At 34.6% G+C, this 18,280-nt stretch overlaps 3 protein-coding genes across 3 annotated transcripts in view; 2 read left to right on the forward strand and 1 right to left on the reverse strand.

Annotated features, from left to right (window-relative positions):
• Positions 1-147: 147 nt before the first annotated feature.
• LOC134260217 (cell division cycle protein 27 homolog) lies at positions 148-4,260 on the forward strand (the record flags this gene model as incomplete). The annotated part of the gene is made up of 7 exons (XM_062742800.1): positions 148-228; positions 477-604; positions 693-810; positions 923-1,051; positions 1,180-1,254; positions 3,082-3,238; positions 3,828-4,260. Coding segments are annotated over 7 exons (774 nt in total), but the record flags the coding sequence as incomplete, so codon positions are not given.
• Positions 4,261-8,136: 3,876 nt separating this feature from the next.
• Positions 8,137-15,487, reverse strand: LOC134260213 (RNA-binding region-containing protein 3-like). Its single transcript, XM_062742798.1, has 14 exons — positions 15,338-15,487; positions 14,408-14,455; positions 14,168-14,274; positions 13,930-14,025; positions 12,310-12,421; positions 11,999-12,067; positions 11,069-11,181; positions 10,725-10,954; positions 10,535-10,638; positions 9,940-10,045; positions 9,546-9,640; positions 8,959-9,017; positions 8,703-8,835; positions 8,137-8,369 (listed from the first exon to the last, which is right to left on the reverse strand). Exons 1-14 carry the CDS (start codon positions 15,473-15,475, stop codon positions 8,313-8,315), a joined length of 1,467 nt encoding a protein of 488 aa, XP_062598782.1. The 5' UTR covers positions 15,476-15,487; the 3' UTR covers positions 8,137-8,312.
• Positions 15,488-15,615: 128 nt separating this feature from the next.
• LOC134260218 (uncharacterized) overlaps positions 15,616-18,280 on the forward strand; it is a 56,989-nt gene continuing 54,324 nt past the window's right edge. Inside the window, exons 1-2 of the mRNA XM_062742802.1 lie at positions 15,616-15,662; positions 17,449-17,579. Coding sequence (XP_062598786.1) covers positions 15,654-15,662; positions 17,449-17,579 — 140 coding nt within the window. The 5' untranslated portion in view covers positions 15,616-15,653. The remainder of the gene's footprint in view (positions 15,663-17,448; positions 17,580-18,280) is intronic.

The raw sequence follows: 18,280 nt of genomic DNA on the forward strand, positions 1-18,280 counted from the left end.
GCAACGTCGAGAATGCCATGCCTTACTGAAAGTCCAAACTAAGTGTGTAATTCTTCTAGATTTAATTATAAATTTTGATGTTTAAATACATAGTAAATATAGTATATTAGTTTTAATTATAAATTTTGATGTCTAAATATGTTCCAGGCCTGGTGTGTAACTGGAAACTGTTTTAGTTTACAAAAAGAACATGACACTGCAATCAAGTTTTTCCAACGAGCCATACAGGTAAAGAAAATAGAATTAAAAAAAGCTAATTTATAGTTTACATATGGTAATCATTCTTCTGATGCAACTGCATCACTTTCATTGTTCACACGTATCTATCCATATACATGTATAATAGTACTGTTTTGGAGTATATTTATTTCCGATTTGGTCAAGTTTCGTGCATACTTCACCCACAGGGATTTCTTTGATTGAGGAATTGTGTTTTGTTAGTTCAATCAGTTTTGAAATATAATTCTTATTTTCAGATTGACAGTGGGTTTGCTTATGCCTACACACTTCTAGGTCATGAATATGTTTTTACTGAGGAGTTGGACAAAGCTATGTCATGTTTTAGGAACGCTATTCGGGTAGATCCCAGGCATTATAACGCATGGTAAGTACTTATTTAATAAATACCAAATCACCACCACAACATGGTAATTTACATGTGCTTTATGTATACTTGTGTTTCTGATCTACAGGTATGGTGTGGGGATGATTTACCAGAAGCAGGAGAAATTTAGTCTGGCCGAGGTTCACTTTAGAAAGGCTCTGAGTATTAACCCGAAAAGTCCAGCCCTGCTGTGTCATATAGGGGTGGTAAGTCCATCACAGTATCCTGGAGAGTTTTATCTTAAAGTTTGGACTGATTATGTATACACCTGTAGAAATTTACTTATTGAATTTGACCAAAATGTCACAAAATTTGCAGGTTCAACATGCACAGCAGAAATCAGAAAAGGCATTAATAACACTGAACAATGCTATCTCTATAGAACCTAAAAATCCCCTATGTAGATTCCACAGAGCTTCAATCCTATTCTCCAGTGATAAACATAAGGTACAGGTACATGTATATTGCCAAAAAACCATGGATACAGTTTATCTTCTGTTATTATGTTAGTGTGTGTCAGATAGAATTGCCCTGAAGATTTTAGCTGTGGTTTTAATCCTCTCTGTTTTATTTAGGAGGCCTTGACTGAACTAGAGCATTTAAAACAGATCGTCCCCAAAGAATCTCTTGTGTACTTCCTGATTGGAAAGGTAACATTTGGTGAAACTCTCAATTCATTCTACCGTATCATGTTATTCGGTTTAATTTTGTTGACTTTTGTTTCATTTCCCTCCAAAAATCAATCAAGTTTATTCAGAGATTGATAATGAAATACTTAAATAATGCCACAAGTGCAGTTTTAAGCTAAATTGTAGACACTAAAAACTTTATAAAATCAACATTTTATTAGGTCACCTGAGTAACTCAGTGACCTATTGCTATCCGTTTTCGTCCGTCGTCGTACGTCGTGTGTCGTGCATCGTGTGTTAACATTTGAACATTTTCAGCTTCTTCTCTGAAACCACTGAACTAATTTCAACCAAATTTGGTATACAGCATCTATGGGTGAAGGGGAACAAAAACTGTGAATTTCATGGTCCCTGCCCCCCTGGGGCCTGATGGGTGGGGCCAAAACCTTTAAAATTATTGCAATCTTTAAAAATCTTCTTCTTTACTTCTGGACATTAAGCAGGCAAACTGTTAGCATGAATGTAATGAGCATTGAGTCCTCTACCAAAATTGTGAAATTCATGGCCCCAGGGTCAGGGCATCTAGTGCTAGGGCGGGGCTCTATAGATTATATAGTGAAAATGCATTTATTCTTTGAAAATCTTCTCTGCTCCTGGGTATTAAATAAACTATCTAAGTACATAGTTATGATGAGCAAGAGTGCCTCTTTTAAATTTGTGAATTTTATGGCCTCAGGGTCAGGGGTTCTGGTGTTAGGGCGGGCCTTTATACATAATATAGTGAAAATGCATTTATTCTTTGAAAATCTTCTTCTCTGCTTCTGGGTATTAAATAAATTAACTAAGTACATAGTTATGATGAGCAAGAGTGCCTCCTCCAGATTTGTGAATTTTATGGCCCCAGGGTCAGGGGTTCTGGTGTTAGGGCGGGGCTCTATAGTTTATATAGTGAAAATGCATTTATTCTTTGAAAATCTTCTTCTCTGCTTCTGGGTATTAAATAAACTAACTAAGCACATAGTTATGATGAGCAAGAGTGCCTTATAGGAAATTGTAAAATTTTTGGCCCCAGGGTCAGGGGTTCTGGTGTTAGCGCAGGGCTCTATTGATTATATAGTAGAAATGCATTTATTCTTTGAAAATCTTCTTCTCTGCTTCTGGGTATTAAATAAACTAACTAAGCACATAGTTATGATAAGCAAGAGTGCCTTTTCCAAAATTGTGAATTTTATGCCAATGATCCAAGTACCGGGTATTTATATATTTATGATGAAGAAAGGGGCATCTAGCAAAATGGTTATTTTTATGCCCCGGGGGGGGACTGCTTTGAAACCTGCTCTTTTGTATTAATCAACCATTTTATGATAAAATTTGCAAAATTTTGAAATATGTGGCCCCAGGGTCAGTGGTTCTTTTGGGGTGAGGTGCACAAATGGTTATAAAGTGGAAGAACATTTTCTCTTTGTAACTCTGATCTACATGTACCTCTGGGTATTGAGTAAGTAGAGTATTTTTAATTATGATAAGCAATGGTGCCTCTTTCAAAATTGTGAATAGTGAATTTAAAACACGAACCAAATTTAATTGTTTGAAAGTTGTTACACAATACTCAGGTGACCTATAAGGCCCGTGGGCCTCTTGTTATATAAACCAAATATTATCCAGTATTATTGAGTGAGCCAAATCCTGACATTTTAAAAGATTTATTTTCCATATCTATATTTTCTATTTCTCTATTTAAAATATCACATTGGTAATCTGTCCAGAGTATTAACATTATGATGTTTCAGTGTACAACAGTCCTGTAAAAATGAATGGATTATAACTACATGTACGTGTATTTCCTAGGTTCACAAAAAGCTGGGAAACACCCACCTGGCCCTGATGAACTTTTCCTGGGCTATGGAGCTGGATCCCAAGGGAATAAATAACCAAATCAAGGAGGCCATTGATAAACGATACGCCACAGACGAAGACGAGGCATCCTCCCAAATAGATGATTCAGGTCAGTCTTAAAGAAACATATAACAATATTATCTGTATATCTTGATGAGGTCAGTCTCAAATACACTTACTCTCTAAGCTTCCCTATACTTTGATAACTATATTACACAAAGATACCTTTGCAGCAAGTTTTTTTCTGACTTTTTCACACCGAATAACAAATTTGTACACTTTCATGTCAAAAATGGTGAATGTCTTCTACTTTTCCACAAGAACATGATGGACTTGATGTAATGTTACACCTATAAAGATCAATATTTAATGCACAGTTATGTCGAAGTCTGGTGTGTAGTATATTATTATGTCTTTTTCCGAAACTGAAATAAGGTGGAGCTACTGCTATTTTTTGTGCAATCGTTCTTTAGATGATTCAGGTCAGTCTCAAACAAACATACACAAATATTATCTGTATATTTTTATGAGGTCAGTCTCAAATAAACCGACTCTCTAAGCTTACCTATACTTTGATAACTATATTACACAAAGGTACCTTTGCAGCAAGTTTTTTTCAGACTTTTTCACACCGAATAACAAATTTGTACACCTTCATGTCAAAAACATGTTTATTATGGATTAATTTTTCATTACAGTCTTATTACCAATGGAGGAACATGTGGATGAGGCCTCGGGAGAATTTCAGTTACATGCCACAGAGAGCGATACAGAGAGCTTATGATAATCCCTAGTAATAACATTAGTCTGAAAGAGTGTGCTTATATTTATAGACAAGACGATGTGATACAAGCATTTTATTGTCACTTCAGATAGGTTTTAGATGAGGAGGGATGGAGATTGACATTAGATTGTGGCTATTATAATTCGTGTTCCATGCCAAACGTTCTGTGATGCTGATCTGATGTTGCACGTTTAATTAGCTATTTTATGTGTGCCATGTAGGCAATTATGTATTGTGTTTTAGTGATAAAAGTATACTTGTGTAAGGACACAAGTATTCTATAAAAATCATGTGATTTATCATGTCAGTTTGAGGAATACACCGGACAATAAATTTATGAATGTAAAGTACATTTAGACTTTTTGTAATGGAATATGGAGAAAGTTTTGATTTTAACCAATACATCTTAATGTTAAATTTTGAGGGAAAAAATTAATAAAAAATAGAAAATTGACCAGTCAGCAAGGACCCCACTGAGGGATAGAAATATAAGGGTGCATCTCATTGAATGAGAGTTTTATTACTTGATTACATTTTTAAAGAAAAAATATATGAAGATTATAAGTAACAACTGTACACATGTATTTTAAAATTTCAAGATAATTCCTGAATGTGCAAAAACCTGTAAATGGTAACTTTGTTTTTACATAATACAGGAAAAACCTCATGTCTTATTAAAAAAATTAATTAAATGAGTATTTAAAAAAGAATGAAGCAGGTGTTTTATAAAATGCAAGCCTTCAGTGAATGCAAATATCACCCAGGGTTGACCTCAACTTCAAAACAAACATCATTTGCAGACAAAGGTGTTCATTAATCTTCAGGTGACAGATAAGATAAGCCTCAATTTTCTGCAGCAAGCAAGATAATTAATTCCAGGGGATTAATTGTACTGCTCTCTCATCCCTTTCTTCTAAATTTACAATAAGAACTTTTTTCAGCACTGACAGAATGGGGTTATTATCTGATTACCTGTTAAAATTAACAGCATTAAGGCAGCAAAAAAAAAAAAAAAAATAATTAAAAAAATAAAATACAGTGTAGTGGTAGTAATAATAAACCGGATGTCTCTGTCGAGACTGTAGCTCTACTGGTTTATACTTGAAACAAAGGAAGAAGAATTAGCAGTTGGGACTTGAAAATTTAAAACAGCAATGAATAGAAAACTGATCCTTGCCACTCATCAAAATAAAAACCGATGCACAGAATTATGTATCTTAGTGTAGTCTACTTGTGTGCCATGTTATATTGAAATCGGACCAGAACTGTAGGAGTAGCATTTTGAAAGAATTTCACAGAAATTTCTATTTTTAGTAACCATGGCAACACTGTTCATCGAAATCAAAAACCAATGCACAGAATTAAGTATCTTAGTGTAGTCTACTTGTGTGCCAAGTTATATTGAAATCGGACCAAAACTGTAGGAGGAGTAGCATTTTGAAAAATTGTTTACAGACAGACAGACAGATGCATTTCTATTGCATAAGCTCTTCTGGTCTCTGACCAGTAGAGCTAAAAAGGATATCTTAATATATTTCTTTGTTTTGAAGGTAAGGTCAATTTTGAATGATGTGTACATTCTCTGAAAAATGGATTTAAAATAATGTTCATACTTTATTTTGGTTATAAAAATACTGTACACAATGATTTATGATAATTTTTTTGAATTTTAAAATCAAGATATATATATTAAGATATCCTTTTTAGCTATAAATCATTGTGTGCAGTATTTTTATAACCAAAATAAAGTATGAACATTATTTTAAATCCATTTTTCAGAGAATGTACACATCATTCAAAATTGACCTTAACTTCAAAACAAAGTTCATTTGCAGACAGAGGCGGTACAGTAATTAATCTCAGTGTGACAGATAAAGATAATGCTTAGGATTTTCTTCATATGGAAGGTTAATTAATCCCAAAGGACAAATTGCACAGCCTTCCCAGTTTACAATGGTAACATTCTCAGCAGTGACTAGTATCTCTCTTTGCCCATTCATTCTTATCTATAGTTAAGGAATCTACCCCACCACCCCAGCTCCAAACCAGAAGACATAGAGAACCAAACTTAGCATCAAAATATGTATTTCTGCCTACTGAACTATCATACCAAATTTGAACTTGATTGGGCAACCATAACAAGAGGCCCACGGGCCTTATAGGTCACCTGAGCATTATGCAACAACTTTCCAGTTATTGAATTTGATTCATGTTTTAAGACAGATGCTATATGGCATTCACAATTTTGAAAGAGGCACCATTGATCATCATAACAATACACTTAGCAGTTGCTTAGCTTGGTTACTGAATATCCATACGCAGGGTAGGGAACAAAATTTCATTCCAACTAATCTGTAATATTCAGCAATAATCAGTAGTGCCCCTAACACTGTGACATAAACCCCTGACCCTAGGTCCACACATTGCACAAATTTTAAAAAGGCACACTTAAAATTGCCTATCAAAAAATAAATAAATGTTTTATAAATACAAAAGAGCAGATTTCAAATAATTAATTCATTTTCAGTATATAAGTAGACCCCCCCCCCTCCCTGACCCTGGGGCCTTGAATTCACAATTCTGCAAGATTAGGGCCCTTGCTCATCATAACTATTTAGGTAGTTCATCTGCTTCATACGAAGAGAAAGAGAAGAAAATTTTCAAAGATTTAATGTATTTTCACTATATAATCAATAGAGCCCTGCCCTAACACCAGAACCCCTGACCCTGGGGCCATATAATTCATAATTTTAGAAGAGGCAGCTAGTTTATCTAATACCTAGGAGCAGAGATGAAGATTTTCAAAGAATTCATGTATTTTCACTATATAATCAATAGAATCCCCCCCCCCAACACCTGAACCCTTGACCCTGGGGCCATAAAATTCACAATTTTGGTTGAGGCACTCTTGCTCATCATAACTATGCACTTAGTTAGTTTATTTAATACCTAGGAGCAGAGAAGAAGATTTTCAAAGAATTCATGTATTTTCACTATATAATCAATAGAGCCCCCCCCCCCCCAACACCAGAACCCTTGACCCTGGGGCCACAAAATTCACAATTTTGGTAAAAGCACTCTTGCTCATCATAACTATGCACTTAGTTAGTTTATTTAATACCAAGGGCCAGAGAAGAAGATTTTCAAAGAAATCATGTATTTTCACTATATATAATCAATAGAGCCCCACCCTAACACCAGAACCCCTGACCCTGGGGCCATAAAATTCACAATTTTGATAGAGGCACTCTTGCTCATCATAACTATGCACTTAGTTGGTCTATTTAATACCCAGGAGCAGAGAAGAAGATTTTCAAAGAAATAATGCATTTTCACTATATACTTATTTAGCCCCGCCCTAGCACTAGAACCCCTGACCCCAGGGCCATGAATTTCACAATTTTGGTAGAGGACTCAATGCTGATTACAATCATGCAAACAGTTTGACTGCTTGATGTCCAGGAGTAAAGAAGAAGATTTTTAAAGATTGGATTAATTTTAGTGATTTTGGCCCCACCCCTCAGGCCCCAGGGGGGCAGCGATCATGAAATTCGAAATTTTTGTTCCCCTTCACCCATAGATGCTTTGTGCCAAATTTGGTTGAAATTGGTTCAGTGGTTGGAGAGAAGAAGCTGAAAATATTCAAATGTTAACACACGACGGACGACGCACGACGACGGACGAAAACGGATAGCAATAGGTCACCTGAGTTTACTCAGGTGACCTAAAAAAAGTTATTAGAAAAAAACAGAAAATTTGAGGACGGACAGACAGACAGAGTGATTACTATAGAGCACCCATAAATCATTGCGGGGCCCTACATTAAAAGTTCCTTTGAAACTCAAGTTTAAGGCAAAGTGTGACAGAAAAAAGATGAGGATGTGAAAGTTGCAGAGACAAACACTGACCATAATCATGTATTCATGAAGTATGTAAAAATGTTTTGCCCAATACTGAGTTGACAAAGGATATGAAATACATACAGTCGTGTTACATTTTACATAAATTTTATTCCAGTTGTATTGAACATTGAAAAGGAATAATCTATTTCATGTTTACAAAAAAAAATTTGCAAAATGTACTGGTGGGTTTCATGACTCCAGAAATAATCTCTTTCAGCTTCTAGTAGCTATTAGATGTTATTTCATATTTTGGTTACTAAATGTAGCACCACATTCAAGAAGAGTTAAGTAGTACATTTTTAAATTTTCTGAACACATTAGATCTGAGCTGTCCTGTTCACAATTTGTCGCTTTGCAGTAATTTTACATGTTTATCACAGTCCAGTTGCCATTCTTACTGCTAACTTAATCTCAATGTTTTTCATTTGTGATTTCATTGTGTTTTTCTTCCAATGCCCCTGAGCTTTGAAAGCCTTTTCCTTGACTTTTCTCTGACATCATTTCTTTGAAGGTTTCTCATTGGGTTCCTTTGCCTTTGCTGATCTTGCAAATTGCTAAAATAAAAAATTTAAATAATCAATGTAACAAGAGGCACAAGGGCTAGAATTACTCTTTACTATGTTGTCATTTCTGTTCTAATACACTTAGTATCTGAGATATTTAGATATACCAATGAATTCAAAAGTTGATTATGGTGATCTTTATGGTTAATACACTCCAAGAACTAAAGATGCATCAACTGTTTAAAGTTAATGATTCTAAGCCACTTAGTATCTGAAATATTTGAATATATAAAAAAGCCGAAAGCTTACAGCAGTCAGGTCACTCTTTGAGCTCAGATGAGCTAAAATATGATTTCCAAATCTCAGTCAGCAAGGTGGACTTACCACTGCCATGGGTTTGGAATTCAAGACAAAGCCGTTTGTTTCCTTGAGGGCTTTGTGAGCTGACTTTTCATTGGCGAAGGTGACAAAAGCCTGTCCTTTCATTCGGCCTTCCTTCATTAAACGTATATCAAATCTGTACAAAAATTAGAGATTATTTGTATAAACCTAATTACCCTTATTTCTTCTAAAGAGCTTCTAAAGTTCTTCCCAAAGAAAAAAAAGAAAAAAGTTCTCTTATAAATGAATGAAAACCTACATGTTTTTTTCTAACTCATCACTCCAATTCACGAAGCCTCCAAATAAATTGACAAGGTCCTGTTCAAAAAAAGGAACATGTTTAATAGTTTACATGAAGCCAAACTCCAGAATACATGAGATACGATCATTGACAAACAAACAACATGTATATACAATTGCTAACCAGAGTGATGTTTCACCTCCATCAATGTCTAAGATACTAGTATCTTACTATGATTCTCGTAAAATAATGTTCAAAACTTCAAAGAATTCATTTTCTAAACATATATATTTGTATTTTTTATTAATCAGTTTTTTTTTTGTATTACCTGAATGACTGAGGACAGAATGTTGTGATGAAACATAGCAATTCTGAATACAGATTGAAACTCATAGGATTACTATAATCACTTACAAGTTTCAAATAAAATTTCTATCATCATGTTCTAGCAGCTTCACATTTTTACAAATACTAAACCACAAATTTATGATAAGCTTCAACAATCAACATAAACCAATTTTTAGTCAATGTACACCAAAAGTTAATTCTAATTTTATTGAAAAACATTTAAACATCTACAAACATGTATAAATGTGCAGTTTTACCTGTTCTGTGGTATTTTTAGCAAGATTCTTGATATATAGGCGGCCAGCCACCTCACCAGCTTCATACTTTTTAAAAACTGAAAAATTCTTCATTTCTAAAATAAATGGAAATGAAATGTTTCATTAATATCCCATATGAAATGCAGTAAAATAGAAAAAAAATCAAACTGTTCCAGTGTCCTATATATTGTTTTTACAGACTGACTAAGCATTTGCTAAATGTGTCCAACAAAAGACGATGGTTTACCAGAGACCTGTTCAAAAGAGTAAACGTTTGCAAGTGCTCACATAAATTCCTTATACATGTACTTCTAACAGAAATGTTCGCGAGCGCTCTCTCTGTTGAACAGGCCTCAGGTAATATGGAACATCACAAGGCCCACTGTGTATTTACCTGACTGAGATATTCTGCCCTTTTTGATTTCATCCAGAGACAGGAACAACTCAGGATCTACAGTATATGGTAGGTCTGATTCCCTCAACTCTTCTTCTGGTGGAGGCTAGAAAAGATACAGTTCAAAGTTCATACTGTGCTGCCAAGCATAATTATAATGAATTGGGAGAATTACATGTATCAACCTCAGCCTTCTTTTTTGCACCAGTCAATAAAATCAGTAGCAAATTACTGTAGAAGCACAAATTTTCGTTGGCATAAAATTTCGTCGTTTTGTCATCAAAAATAGTTTCGTGGGCATTTAATTTCGTTGTTTTGAAAGTAACCCTATTCAATATATAGTCATATAAAATTTTGTGTGGGATTTAATTTCGTTGAATATTGTTAACAACGAAATAAACAAAATTTAATCCCCCACGAATATTTGTGCTTTTACAGTAATACACAACTTTGCAAAAGAAGGGTCGATTTCCATTTTTTTTAACTAAAACATAATAATGTAAACTGTATAAAATATGCTTGCAAGGAACAGAATAATAACTTTCAATCACATGATCTATTGATTAGTAAGTCTCCCTTTATAAGACTATTTTACCTTTTCTACCGGTTGAATTTTCCCAAATCCACTTTCACCGCCTTCCTCCCCTCCAGTCTGGTTAGCTGATTCCACCACTGACAACAAATCGGGGGGCTCTACAACTAAAAATGTACGAGCACATGACTGTAAACTGCATTTGATTATTTCATTTAAAACAAAATTGTTGTCCAATAAAAGAAATGCCAACCTTTATCTTCTTCTCTGGGTAGGACTGCCTCTGGCAGCTTCAGTTCTATTTTCTTAGACTGGACCTGTGAGATAGGCTGCTCAAACACCTCCTGAGCATGTATCACCTGAGTCGGTCTGACAGGTGGGGTTTCTGAGGGGGCCACTAGGGGAGCTAACTTCAATTTCTTCTTAGGTAATCTGGATTTTCTTTTCAAAGGTCTCTTGACAGCAATTTTTTCTTTAACATTTCTATTCAGAAAAAAAAAAATTCATATTAATCAAATAGATCAAAGCTTATATTAAATTGTTTCAAATTTGTAAGACATAAGTACATTGAATCATTGCTTCCACTGATGACTTTACCCATTATTTTCACTTTCACTTTCGATCTCTGATTCCTCCTCACTTATAACTTCCATTTCCTCAGATTCTAGCTGATCTTTTCCTAACATCAGAGTATCTTCTTTATCACCAGGCTGTGGGCAAATCAAGTCATTATAACAATTAATTAATATTCGCTTGAGTGGCCAGTAAGAGAAAAAGAATGTGTATAGTTTAATGATATAATTTTCTAGGAAATTGAAAGTTATTCTGGACAAGGGAGATCATCCTCAAGTGATCCGTTATTTACTGTTACGTATGACTAAAACTAGAGAATTATCAAGGTCGACTGCCCTTGTAGTATGCTTTCAATGATGTGTGTAAAGTTAGGTTATACCACATGCACCTGAATTTTTACTAATAAGTCACTAAATTAGCCAAATATTGAAAAATTCTACCCCCTCTATATATAATTGCAAATATGAAATCCAAAGTTTGCTGAAGTTTTACTTGATAGCATTATGAACACATTAATAGATTTTAACTTTAGGAAGAGATGTTTAGTGAGAATTATCATATTTGAACCCAACGCTACACGCACACCGGTAGGCAATATATCCGATTTATGCGTTAAATTGAAGCAGGGGGTCAAAATGGTGTTGCACACCTTGTGTATTTACTGTATACAGGGTTATTATCGCCCAGTGCTATTTTCGCCTTTTTGCACTTGTGAACTATTTTACCCCGTTTTAAATTCGCCCAGTCTTAGTTTTGTTTTAGAAATTATGATGTGTAATTTGAATTCGCACCGTTTTAAATTTGCCCAATCAGGAAGAGGGCGAAAGGGTCGAAAATAAAACGGGGGCGAAAATTTCCCTGTATACAGTATATATAGAGGGGGTAAAATTTTTCAATATTCTGCTAATTTAGCGACTTATTGGTAAAAATTCAGGTGCCTGTGGTTATACTCACTATAGGAGGTGTGGAGGTAACAGGTCCAAACGGGGCAGGCAGGTTCATTTTGTTCATTAGATGGAGCACCTGAAGCAAAATTATAGACATTGCTTAGATAAAATATATACATTTCTACTTGTATTAGGTACAAATCTAAGTCCCCAATGCCTAGTATCTTTCATGGGTGTAAGCTGAAATTGAGTGTATTACACTACAAATGAATATCTATATATGCCAGAATCTTCACAGTTACTTATGTTCACAAAATGAGCTTAACACATAATTTACAGATTATGTTTGTCTCCTCTCTCATTTACTGAAGGACTTACCTGGACATAGAATTTTGGATATGAAGCCAGAGCATTGGCTATATTGGTTACTATGGCCACAGTTGGGGGAGGATACAAGTAATGCAGCTTAGGGTTCCTGGGATATTCCATCCTGAAAAGAAATGGAGAAGGCACCATTCTGTGATTCATTCATCATTAAGAAAAAATGGCACCCTTCTTTAAAAGTTGCAGACTTTTCTTTGAAGTAGCAGAGTATATGTACATGTAAATTGCCCTTAGTCCACACATGAGTTTAGGATTTATTCATAATTTAAACAAAATGAAGAATGTAAAGCTATCATTCAAATTATTTTTGCTAGATGTACTCCGACCCACATTTTTCAAGGTAGGTACTGTAGAGCACTAAATTTTCGCGACACCTTAATTTTGCGAGATAGTCATTGACGCTTTATTAGCGAGACATAATTTTCACGAATTGTTGTTTTAACTCTATATAATCGTAAGGAATACTTTTAAACGCGAGAATTAAATATTCGCGAGCTCATTGTCTCGCGTAATTACGCGAAAATTAAGTTCTCGCGAATAAAACGTGATTTACAGTAGTTTTTTTTTGTTTACAGTATTGACCAAATTGAACTGTCATAAAAATCACAGACTTGGAAATTTATTAATTAATGTTTTCACTACACACTGGATAGCTATATATACAAGTGAATTGCGATAAAAATTTTCAATCAAAGAGCAGGGCCAATATAAAATTATAGTTTGTTTGGAACTGCCTCCCGCCTCATTGAAATGCCCCCTCCTGAAAAAAATTTATTGACCAAAAGTAAGAAGATTTTTTTTTATTTAATCAATTTTTTTGCCCATTACATTTATCACATGCACCATACAAAACACTGAAATATAGTGCCAGATCTATGTAAAATTAGGTTTTTTGTTGATGGTAGATGCTTTCTTTAAAAGTCAGAAAATGTATTTACTGTTTACTGTTAATCTTCAATTTAACAAACAAAAATTTTCTTCCCTCCCTCCAGTGTCTGAAACCCTTCAGGCGGCAATTCCAAACAAACAATTTTTTAAGGATGGCCCAGTCTAAAGAACTTGTATACCTTTTAATTATTTTTAAAATAAAACAATTTCTCTGGAAACTTAGAAAAAAAGTGCTGAAAAAATGATTGGGTACGGATTATTTTGCAGTTGGTGTTCATAAAAAAAATATCAATTTTTATTGTTGGCCTAAGTTTATTTTTTTTTCACTTGCTGAAAGTGAAAAGTGGAATACTAAGGAAGTTATTGAAATTAGAGTCAAAGGTCAAATATAAAGATTATAACAAAAGAATACACATAGACCTTCACACCATATCAACAGAAGCTAGATTAATAAAATGCCTTACAACTACCACACAATGATAATGAAACTGCTATGAACAAGTTGATGTAGATATTGAACTTGCCATTTTCTGTCTGTACTTTGGATTTTAGTTTTGAATGCTTGTATAATTAAGATGCATGTTAAAGTTAAACTGATCAGCCAGTGACCTCTGGATTTTTACGACAAAAAATGGGTTGGCGATTAAATATTGGGTCAGTCTGGTGACTAAACAAACATATTTTATATTAAATCTTATATTAGGTTTTGTAGAAAAGCATATCTACCTCCAGGTTTTAAAAGTATTTTCTGTTGGCAGATACTCCTCAGGTTTATCATCTTCTGTCTCATGAAGATTGTCACTGCTTTCTGCTGGTGGTTTTCTGTTTAATTAAGCAATTTTTAAACTGATGCTGTAAACATCTTACATGGCATTTTCTGATATTTTTAACATTTTATACAATAGTTCCTGATGCATTGATCATTTTATGATATATTTACTGACTATAACTCTGCAAGAATAACCTCTTATTTTCGAGCAGTGAAGGAAAATTCTTTCTCTGTGTACTTTTGGCAAATTCTACAATGAGTTTACATCCACATACTTCTAGCTGATGAAGCTGGTTCAATGCCTGTTAATTACAAGAATCAGACAAAGGACATACATAATTGCCAATATAAGATACTTAGTCATGCAGTAAGTGACTCTTGGTCACTTCAAAATCTATGCTTGTTGATTTTTTAAAAGTTAAGTTTACTAAATACCTTTTTAGCAGAGTCATGGTCAGAAAAAGTAGCAAATGCAGTATGTTTCTGAAAAAAAATAAAAAGAATCTATATACTAAATGAATGAAGCATACACCCAGTCTTTCAGATGTTCTTTAGTAATCAGGTCCGGCACAATCTCTTATTAAGCTATACAGCTTGATTTAGCTATATAGCTTTATTAAGCTATTCAGAATAGCTTGATTAAGCTATTTTCTCAGACTTTTTTGTCAAATGTGTTATTTTTTCAACATGTGCAAAAAGTCGCACCTTGTTGCAGTGGAAAATTTAAACTTTGTATTCTTCTGAATACAATGCATGTAAAAATCACTCACCAAATTGCGTCTCCTTGAGAGACTTTGTACTCAAATTTTTAAAAGTTTTGGGGCTATTGATGAGTGACCACAGTTATTTCTTGAATGAAATTATAAAGGAGGCCAATTATGTCCAACAGGATAATTGATTAGTAACAGTTCAGCACAATGAGAAGCAATCATACTTACCCACGCCTCACCGCACACACAGTTACTCAAACAATGGAAATTCATATTTTGCTTAAAAGTATTCAACAGCAGCAATGTTAAATCTTTCTATGAATTAGGTTGTATTTTTGATAGTCCATACACAGGGGCTTGCTCCTGGCGTGTAAAAAATATTTAAAAAAAAAAAAAACATAAACGAAGTTTATAGTATATCGTTTATGTTTTTGTTTTTTTAATATTTTTAACACGCCAGGAGCAAGCCCCTGTGGTCCATACTACATATATGAATAGTCAAATATTTGCGACTTTTTGTTTATTTCTTTCAAAAAACGTTTTTGTGAAAAATTGCAAATAAATAGCTTTATCAATCTATTTTGAATAGCTTAATAAAGCTATATAGCTTAATCAAGAGATTGTGCTGGACCTAGTAATTCTCGTATATGTTTACCATGGGTCCTTTTATTCCCATAACTTTCACTTTAGTAGCACCAAAATGCACAAGTAAATCCTCTTTGTCGTTGTTGTTAAGTTCAGACGGCAAATGCCGCACGTAAAGAGTACAACTTGGCTCTGATGTTGTACCCATGTTTTCATTCAATGGAAAATGAAAGTACACTAAATTCTGGATCACTCATACGCTTAAAAGCTAAAAGCGGATAGGTATAGAAAAATAAAACATTCAAAAGATTGTGATTCAAATTCAATATGGCTGCGCCCATGTGAAGAAGACAGGCGAGATTTACCAAGAAAAAAACCCCCATAAAATGAAATTGGTAATAATAATATGTTTTACGGTGTGACCGTTGGGGCGAGCGCAGTTTATTTACTATCATAAACCTACACATGTACTGTCTATCATTCAAGAAAAAGAAAGCAAAAAGAATAAAACAAAACAATAAAAAGAAATCATTTCCCAAGCATCGGGAACGAGATTCCAAACTTCTCGGAAGTTTCCGACAAAATCGGAAATACCTGAACCGTTAAAGTGACGAAAGTATGACGTCAGATAAAAAGTTCTGTTGACTTAGGACGCAAACGCTAGTTTTATGGAAAAGAGATTGCATTAAATCGTTCTTTTCAAGTAAGTTGTTGCTATGTTTTAGCCACCATGTTGCTATGCACCGCAACATGTTTTCCGAGTCTCACGGAAGCAACCGACATAACTTCGTCAAAATTCGTAAGTTTCCGGTGACGTCATTTGTATCATTTCCGAAGGGCAAGGTGAAGGCCGGTGTTGTGGCATGGGGGTATTTTTTAGCTCTACTGGTCAGAGACCAGAAGAGCTTATGCGATAGTAATGCGTCCGGCGTCCGTCCGTCTGTCTGTCTGTCTGTCTGTCTGTCTGTCCGTCTGTCTGTAAACAATTTTTAAAACGCTACCCCTCCTACAATTTTAGTCTGATTTCAATATTACTTGGCACACAAGTATACTACACTAAGATACATAGAATAGTGCATCGGTTTTTGATTTCGATGAATGGTGTTGCCATGGTTACTAAAAATAGAATTTTCTGTGAAATTCCTTTAAAACGCTACTCCTTCTACAATTTTGGTCTGATTTCAATATAACTTGGCACACAAGTAGACTACACTAAGATACATAGAAAAGTGCATCAGTTTTTGATTTCGATGAACGGTGTTGCCATGGTTACTAAAAATAGAATTTTCTGTGAAATTCCTTTAAAACGCTACTCCTTCCTCAATTTTGGTCTGATTTCAATATAACTTGTCACAAAAGTAGACTATTCTAAGATACATAGAATAGTGCATCGGTTTTTGATTTCAATGAACGGTGTTGCCATGGTTACTAAAAATGGAATTTTCTGTGAAATTCCTTTAAAACGCTACTCCTTCTACAGTTTTGGTCCGATTTCAATATAATTGGCACACAAGTAGACTACACTAAGATACATAGAATAGTGCATCGGGTTTTGGTTTCGATGATAGGTGTTACCATAGTTACTAAAAATAGAATTTTCTGTGAAATTCCTTTAAAACGCTACTCCTTCTACAGTTTTAGTTTGATTTCAAAATAAGTTGGCACACAAGTAGACTACACCAAGATACATAAAATAGTGCAATGGTTTTTGATAAGTACAAACCAGTAGAGCTACAGTCTCGACAGAGACTTGAACACTTCTGGTTTGAATAAGGTAAGGCAAAATCATTTCGTTAAGATATCGGTAAGAAACAATGTTCCTTTATTGGCTTTAATTTTTTTACTATTTTTGATTTATTCGCGCAAAGGACATTGGGTAGTGCAGGAATTCTGGGAATGTTGCACAGAGAAATTTGGCTGACGTATGTACAGATTTCAATCCGAATTTCCTCTGTTCATACACGTTAGTCTATTGAGCTCGCTGCGCTCGCTATAATAATATCACATGGGATGCTTTGCATGATTTTACTCCTTATCTATCTGACAACTGATATCTGGAAATAAAAGTGGAAAATAGTCTACAAAATAGACCTGCTGATCTGGTTATGGCCAGTCTAATTTTGTTAACCATTCAAAAGTTTTGCAAAATGTTACATTGCTGTGTATTTATTTTAATTGTAGTCTTGTCTGTCAGGAAACCCAAGCAAACCATGCTTCGTCCTTTACTTCAAAGGAGTCACTTTGATGCTGGACTGTGGGTTAGACATTGCTCAGATTCTGAAGTTTCTGCCATTATCTGTGGCTCCAAACAAGTATGTTTTTACTGGGGGAACAAATGGCAACATTTTTCATCAAAGAATAACTGTTTGTATAGATATTCAATTTTGTTCTTATTTTAAACTTACAAAAATCAATGTTTCCTTTCTGAAAAATTTAATTAAGAGCTGTTGACTCAAATATTTAAAGCTCATAGGTGCACTGCACCTCCTAATCTTGTAATTATGATGACATAAAAAGCCTACATATGACATCAGCCCCGCTATAGAGGGATGTCTACCCCACTATACTATAGACTATAGCAGGATAGCTAGACCTGTGTATAGACTAATTAATATGTTTTACGGTGTGACTGTTGGGGGCTAGCGCAGTTGTACCATCAAAAACACTTGAAAAATTGCTCCGCCACTTCAAACATCAAGACGCACGAGACATCTCAACTAGTTGTGACTTCACAAGATGTCAAGGAGCTCGTAGCAGCTTAGGGAGATGGCCAGGCGTCTAGTTGAAACTATAGACCTAGTGCAATTTTGGTCGAAAAACATTGCAGAGTTATTTTTTGTTTCTTTGAAAGATTTCTACAAACTGATAGCCTTTTTATATGCCCGTCTTAAGACGGGACGTATTATGTTATAGGCTTCGTGTCCGTCCGTCTGTCCGTCTGTCTGTTAGCTTTTTCGTTTCCGGCTCATAACTTTAATACTACTAGGCCTAGGATTACCAAACTTTGTCATCT

The sequence above is a fragment of the Saccostrea cucullata genome, unplaced genomic scaffold (assembly GCF_032062105.1).
Source record: "Saccostrea cucullata isolate Sc308-1 unplaced genomic scaffold, CSIRO_AGI_Scuc_v1 ctg915, whole genome shotgun sequence".
In the NCBI taxonomy this organism is placed as follows: Eukaryota; Metazoa; Mollusca; class Bivalvia; order Ostreida; family Ostreidae; genus Saccostrea; species Saccostrea cuccullata.